The 7,799-nt window shown below is 41.9% G+C and overlaps 1 protein-coding gene across 1 annotated transcript; it reads right to left on the bottom strand.

Moving 5' to 3' along the window:
- On the bottom strand, positions 5,338 to 6,907 carry LOC109220532. The gene is made up of 4 exons (XM_019384997.1): positions 6,287 to 6,907; positions 5,996 to 6,208; positions 5,611 to 5,875; positions 5,338 to 5,471 (listed from the first exon to the last, which is right to left on the bottom strand). Exons 1-4 carry the CDS (start codon positions 6,905 to 6,907, stop codon positions 5,338 to 5,340), a joined length of 1,233 nt encoding a protein of 410 aa, XP_019240542.1.

Here is a 7,799-nt window from a genome sequence, read left to right as displayed (position 1 = left end):
TCAAAATGGCTAAATCAGACAGTCAATTCAAAAAAAGATAGTGATAATCTAAAAACACATTATTCTTGAAAGAAGCATATAGGAACCATGAGTTGCTAAGGCAGACTATCAGCACATAAAACAAGACAGGAATCGGGGCATGCTAGTGGGGAAATAAGCAAATAAGTGTCATGGATCAAATAGGAACATGCTATCATATAGAACAGGACAAGACTTAAGTCATGCTGGTTAGGAGAAATATAGGGAAGAACAGAAGCATGTTGGACTACTAACCACACATCCACGTGGGGCAAATAGGTAACAAAACTAAAGCATACTGGTTAAAATAAACAAGAAGCATATAATAAACATGCACATGTTGAAGTTCAGAGTGAACTAATCATATATGTCATAGAGAATAGGAACTGAAGCATAGTAGTTGAGAAGGAGATGGCTAGGAAGCAAATATCAAAGCAGAAGTATACTGAGACACATAGCACATGGAAGAGATTATGATAACAGAAACAGGGGCATACCAGTTAAGAGATAGCAAATAGGAAGGTGAAGGCAAACTGAGTCCAATAGTCTAGGCTTGGCTTTCAGCTGGCTAGACAGTGCAACAAACACAAGTAACAGAAAGAATTACAATGGAGAGCGTGTGTGAATAAGAGTTTCTGTGTGTGTTTCTGTATCTTTCTGAGTGTGTTCGTGTATTTGAAAGAAATCAGAATGGGTTTATATAGCACTTAGCAGAGTAAAGCAAATAAGGCAAAGAATGATTCGGAGTTCACAAATAAGGTATACAAATAAAATTAATTAGTTAATTGGGGCTAAACTAAATCAAATAACTCAACAGAATCCGGGAAAGACCCCTTAAAATAGGGAAAATCAATTATCAACCCAGATTAGAGGTTGAACAAGGCAATAAAATCAATCAAAGACCATCTAGGAGTCGGCTAAAGCAATCAAATCCCATAAATTTGGTTAATAAACTAATTAAGGCAAGTAGTACCAATTAGGGGTCACAAATAAGGAAAATAGGTAGAGAATCACAGAGAAGTATCAATCATGGCAGAAAAATATATAATTTGAACCCTAATAAGTTCAGTCAATCTCTTCTAATTGACAGAGATGAAAATAACGGGCAAATACCAGAACAACTAATGAAATAATTAGAAACCCTAGGGTTTAGAACATACACTGTCAAGCAAACAAAGAGTAACGAAATCAAACACTCAAACTTCTTCAGAAAAGTTTTGCAGAAACGAAAAAGAAATGAAACCCTAGTTTTAGAGAAAACATTAAAATCGGTTAATAGTAAGGATGAAACAGAAGGTTTTGGAGAAAAATACCAGGTAAACTTAAAATCATTTCAGATCTACAAGGATATGAACAGACCAGGTAGAAAGAGATGAAGGTATTTGAAAAATGGAACGAGGCGAGGAAAAATCCAGTTAAGAACCGGAGTTTCAAGCCATAAACATAAAGATACAATACTCACAAACGTAGCGATGAACACGAAGCAGGTTCATCGGAAAAAAATAAAGAGTCTAGGTTGACTCTGAGTTGAATCTCTTTGAGATTCCTTCAAAACACAAAAAAATCGAACAACCAGTAGAGGTAGGAGGTCGGATAAGGCGGTAAATCACCAAATGATTCCATATCCGGTTGGGAATCAAAGGGATTTGGGAGGAATTTTGAGAGACGACGCTCTAGGGTTTGAGAGCGTCTGAGAGAGAAGAGAGGAGGAGAGGATTCAGAGGCGGCGTAATTGGAGAAGTGAGTAGGGTTTTGGGCGTTAGGGTAATTAAAAAAGGAAAGAGAGTCTTGGACCGTTGATCTTTTGAGATCAACGGCCAGGATTGATTCCGGACTAGGGCGGGTTATTTGGAGGTTGGGTCATGGGTTACATTTAAGTGGGCTAGGGTAGATTAGGTTATGATTTTAATTGGGCTGGGGGGTAAAAATTTGGGCTAGGTCCGAAATTAAAACAAAATTAAAAGAGGCTATTTGTTAAATACCCAATTAATTTAATGAAATAATTTTATAAAGTAATTTATAAATGATAAAAATATCATTTGTGCATGAAAATAATTTAAAGTAATAAATTAGTATTATAAAAATATAAAAGGTTATTTTCTTGTGGAATAAGGCATTTATGCACACATGGGGCCATTATTGCAAAGTTATTGCAATTATAACCCTAACATGTACATATGACTATTCATAAAAGAATTAAAGCTTAGTATAAATGTAAATGATAAAATTAAGCAATAAAATTATCATAAAACCGTTGGTGATGCAATTAGTAATTATTTATATAATAAAATGCTAGAACAAATTAATTAAAATCCTTTTAAAAATACATAAAAATTATGGAAAAAAACTGGTTGATGCTCATGCACTATTTTTGAGAGTATATATGCATTTTAAAATATATGAGGGAAAAATTGGGTATCAACAGTCCCGAGGACTGTCGTCCAATTATCGAGGTCAGTGGTTGAAGAGGGTCATGCCGAGATAAATTCTACTAGTCTGACTTGGGATTGGAGGAATAAGTATATCGATTATTTGAAAAGTGGGAAACTCCCATCCGACCATAAGGAATCGAGGGCCCTACGAACCAAAGGTTCGCATTAGATGAAGATCGAACATTGTACAGGAGAACGTTCGATGGACCGTTAGCGCATTGTTTAGGGCCGGGGGACACAGATTATGTTCTACAAGAAATCCACGAAGGTACTTGTGGGAATCACTCCGCGCCGAGTCTTTGATTTGCAAAATTATTAGAGCAGGTTATTACTAGGATAGCATGGAAAAAGATACTAAGGAGTTTGTCAAAAAATGTGATCAATGCCAACGGTTTGCACCAATGACCCGTCAGCCCGGAGAACAACTCCACTCGGTCCTATCCCCGTGGCATTTCATAAATGGGGAATGGACATATTCGGCCCTCTACCAACGGCCCCGGGTAAAGCTAAATTTTTTTTATGACTGTTTATTTTTCTAAATGGGTGGAAGCACAAGCCTTCGAGAAGGTCAGAGAAAAAGAAGTTATTAACTTCATCTGGGACCACATCATATGCCGGTACGGGATACCTGCCGAGATTGTATGTGACAATGGAAAGCAATTCGTCGGCAGCAAGGTAACGGGGTTCCTCGAAGCACATAAAATAAAAAGGATCTTATCAACACCATACCACCCAACTGGGAATGGATAGGCCGAGTCAACGAACAAAACTGTCATCCAAAACCTAAAAAAAAGATTGGTTGATGGAAAGGGAAAATGGAGAGAAGTTCTAGCCGAAGTCCTTTGGGCATATCGAACAACATCAAATTCTAGCACGGGGGATACTCCGTTTTCTTTAGTATATGGCTCCGAGGCCCTTATCCCTGTCGAGGTCGGAGAACCTAGCGCCAGGTTTCAACATGCATTGGAGGAATCAAATCACGAGGCTATGAATACTAGCCTTGAGCTATTAGGTGAAAAACGAGAGGCAGCACTTGTTCGGATGGTCGTGCAGAAGCAAAGAATCGAGAGGTACTACAATAGAAGTACCAACCTTCGACACTTTGAAATCGGGGACTTAGTTCTATGTAAAGTTACCCTCAATACTCGAGACTCGAATGAAGGGAAACTAGCCCAAATTGGGAAGGACCGTTCTGAGTCCTTGGAGTTGTCGGTAAAGGATCTTAAAACTTAGCACTATGGAAGGTGAACAACTGCTAAACAATTGGCACGTATCGCTACTCATATGATACTATTGCTAACGTATGACTTTCTCCTTTTTTCCCATTTGAATTTGAAACTAATCCGTTGCAGGTGTTCGATCGAAGATATCGAAGACACCTTTCTACACGAAGGCCTTAGGTTTTAAAGCACATGTTGCACTTTTTTTCCCTTAGATCGGATTTTGTCCCCAAATGGGTTTTACCGGCAAGGTTTTTAACGAGGCAACAACTATGTGCTACCTAAGGGGAACTCAGTATCAAAGGCTTCTTTTCAATCAACCTCGAATACTGGGGGGCATCATCCTCAGAGGTTATATTTTTGAGGAAAATACTTCACACCAAGAGGGCCTCGATAGGAGAACTTTGTAATGGGCCAAACGGTCAGATGAACCGTGTCCATGTAGAACAGTCGAGCCCTAACGGCAAAACATGTATGCATGTATCAATTATTCAAAGAAGCGTTCTTTCTATATCAAAACACTATGTGTCTCAAAGAAGTCTATTATTATACGAGCCTCATACTTATAATTCTATGGGAATCGGCTCAAGAGCCAGAACGCAAATGCACCCCGAATACTCCGGGACTGTCATCGATAGTCAACACATCCGAGTCATCGAAAACTCGAACTCATAAGACCTTAAAGAGGCATCCCCTCGATATAAAGGCCAGGGCCAACATACTTGGGGACTAACGTTTCGAACAAGTTCGAAAGGTTATCGGATAACAAGTCCAAGAGACATACCCGAAGGCGAAAACCATATTAAAGGCTACGACCATAATAAAAGCTACGGTCATATAAAATAGCTACGAGCGAAATAATGCGGCTTGGAGACGTCCAACTTCCGCCATAAAATTAAAGGCCTTCAAACACTTAAAAAATCGGCTAAATCAGGCTACCCTCGGCAAAAGCAAATGATAAAGGGCTTCGATAAAATCATCCCTCGAATAATTTAAAAGGCCTCGATAACATCAGACTTCGAAAAAACCTCAAGAGGTATGCGATCATCGTTACACAAACGAATTACAAATGAGGTTCCAATCGATCGAACCTTCAAAAAATCCAACGGGTACAAAAACACATGCTAAGGCATAGGAAAATTTTCACTAAGTCTTTTAGTCGAAAAGAGGAAAAATTATAGCCGCTTTAGAGGCCGAATTGGCCAAACTTAAAGAGCCTAAGGGCCAACCTAAAGAGCCTAAGGGCCAACTTAAAAGAGCCTAAGGGCCAATATAAAAGAGCCTAAGGGCCGAATTATGAGGAGTTCGAGACCTTACTCTCACTCAACTCGGACTCAAGAGTCCCATCATTCCGAGCTCGCGTCAAATCGACTTAAGCTTATCTCGAGGATTAACAAAAACCTTAAGAGGTATTCTATTATAAATATCGCCCATTGATCAATAAAAAACCTAAGGGTTTGTTATATTCTAAGTTCAAGCCAATATTCGGACTGGTCATTAGAGTTATAGCATTAATGTTTTTTCAAATAAAGACGAAACGAAATTCAACTCAAATCGAAGATGAAGCAAAGAGGTTCTTTATATTTATAAGAGATGTTTACAAAAGATATTTACAATACCCATGAGGGGCCCTTGCACAAAAACATAAAAAAAGAGAGGCCAAGAACCTAATCTACTTTGGGGGCCACATCTCCGAGAACCACATCTTCGGGAGCTGCATCCTCGAGAGCCGCATCTTCGGGAACCTCCTCCTCGGGGACTCCATCTTCATCTTCCCCGCCCTCGGAATCGCTAACAACATCTTCATCATCAGAAAAAATAAGAAACCTGGCATAGATTTCCAACGCCTTTGCTTGGGCTATTTCTTCAGTGAGGTCGAATCCTCGGGCGTGGATTTCTTCGAAAGTCTCCCTCCGGGCTTGGCACAGCCAAATCATTACTCCATTTTTCCCGGTTGGAGGCCTCCCTTAGCTCCGCTTGAACGACCTCGGCATCCCTTAAGTATACGACGATAGTCTTATCAGCCGTAGCCTTCGTCTTCTCAACTTTAGCCTTGGCCTGTGCAACTTCGGCCCCGGCCTCAACAAGCTTTGCCTCTAGCTCCTCAATTTTCTTAGACTGGGCCAGTCTCTTCACTTTAATGCCCCGGAGTTGAGTTTCAGTCGAGGCCAATTGGGCTAGAGCAGTTTCTTTATCTGCAACAAACTAATCCATGCTCTCTTTCCATCAGCGGCAGTCAGCCTTAACCTGATCAACCTCGCCCCGGAGCTGCCCAATCATCTCCAACTTTTGTTGCAGCTGAGATATCGAAGTGTTAGCCTCCACAGTAGGATCAATAAGACCATACTTTGTTAAAATCACAGTTACTTTCTCATCTAGCTCGACCTCGTTTTTCCGAGCTTTGGCCAAGTTAGCTCGAAGGTCCTTGAGCTCCTTCTCCTTTTGGCTACAGAGGAGCCTTAGGGCCTTCTCTTCACCCGAATCCTTCCTGAGCTCGGCCTCATATTGGCTCAGCTCAGCCCTGAACTTGTTGATGGCCTACACACGAAACGAAGACATGTCAGTCAAAAGAAGAGGAGGAAAAAGAAAATTACAACAATAAAAGTTAGTGTTTACCTGAGAGAAGAGACGTTGAGCCTCTTCGAAGAGGGTAGATGCATTATTAAGGTCAATAACATCATCAACCCTGATGAAGCAATCCCGAAAACGATCTTCTTCGAGAACTTTGCTCGGGTCGGGCATTCGCAGAGCCCGAGCATCCTTTATTGCCTCCTCGGAGTAAGATGGCAGAGAAGGTGAGTGACCCATTATCACAGCCCCGAGATCCTCACTCGGGGCGCTCTGATTAGCTTCGACCCTCTCAGCACTTTTCCCCTCCGGCGTACTTGTCGAAGGAGGGGGAATGATCTCAATCTCGGGGGACTCGAGGGCTTTGCCCGAGTCTTTCTTCGGAGTTCCTTCACCAAAAGGCAGGGTCTCAGGTTCGGGGGACTTGGCGGCCTCGACTGGTTTCCTAGTTTGGGGCACCAGCGTGGACTCTTTGCCTTTGTTCTCTTCATCTTCCAGATGTTGGATGGCTGAATCCAAGTCCACATGGATAAGTTTACTCCTTGGCTTTCGAGTAGGGGCCCCCACATCCTGGGGATCTTCGGGTTTCAAAACCCTGTTTCTCTTGTGGTCTTTCCTTGATTTCGGAGTCAGGGACTCGGTCTTTTTCCCAGGTGGAGCTGGCCTCATTTAGGAGACATCTCTAATGACTGCACAAATAAACATGAATGAGATGGAATCACCAATAAAAGAAAAGTATCAAAACCTAAGAAGAAAACGTACCATGATGTTTGGCCTTCCATTTGCCCCTCGATAAATTGTGCCATTTGCGCTCATCATACGAAGAGGTCACAACTAACTTTCAAACCCAGTCCTCGAGGTCAGGGATATCATGAGGCATCCAAGCGACATCTGCAGAAAAGGTAAAGGCATTACGAAACACGAAGCGAAATATGAATAGATATTTGAAAAGGGGCTTCACTTACGATTAAAGTTCCATCTCTCCGGGATTGGCATTTCCCCTAGGGATGACATCTGAGGTCCTCACTCTAATAAACCGGCTCATCCAGCCTCGATCTTTATCCTCATCGTTACTAGCAATGAAGGCTTTCTTCGATCGACGTTGAAGTTTGATGAGCCCTCAAAACAGCCGAGGCCGATACAGCTGAATGAGATGGTTGAGGGTAAACTCCAATCCCTCAGCCTTGCTGGAGAAATAGCGCAGCATAATCACGATACGCCAAAAGAAGGGATGGATCTGGCCGAGGGTAACCTCGTACCTTTTGCAGAAATCGATCACTACCGGATCGAGGGGACCTAGTGTGAAGGGGTACGTGCAAACACTTAAGAACCCTCCACGTGGGTAGTAATGCTTTCCTCGGGGTTTGGGATCTGTACCCCGACCTCGTCACCCCAGCCACAGTCCTTCTTCATGGCCTTTAGGTACTTCTTCAATATCGAGCTGATATATCAAGATACATGTTCGCATCTGCCTAGGATATTGGGGGGGTTTTCAATATTGAAATCCTTCTTTATCACACAAGGACGGGGAGTGATTTCTTGAAGAGCCGGCGGCACCACT

Source organism: Nicotiana attenuata, chromosome 2, assembly GCF_001879085.1.
Source record: "Nicotiana attenuata strain UT chromosome 2, NIATTr2, whole genome shotgun sequence".
Taxonomy (NCBI): domain Eukaryota; kingdom Viridiplantae; phylum Streptophyta; class Magnoliopsida; order Solanales; family Solanaceae; genus Nicotiana; species Nicotiana attenuata.
Note: the sequence above shows the minus strand (reverse complement) of the source record. Positions and strands in the feature narration are given on the sequence as shown.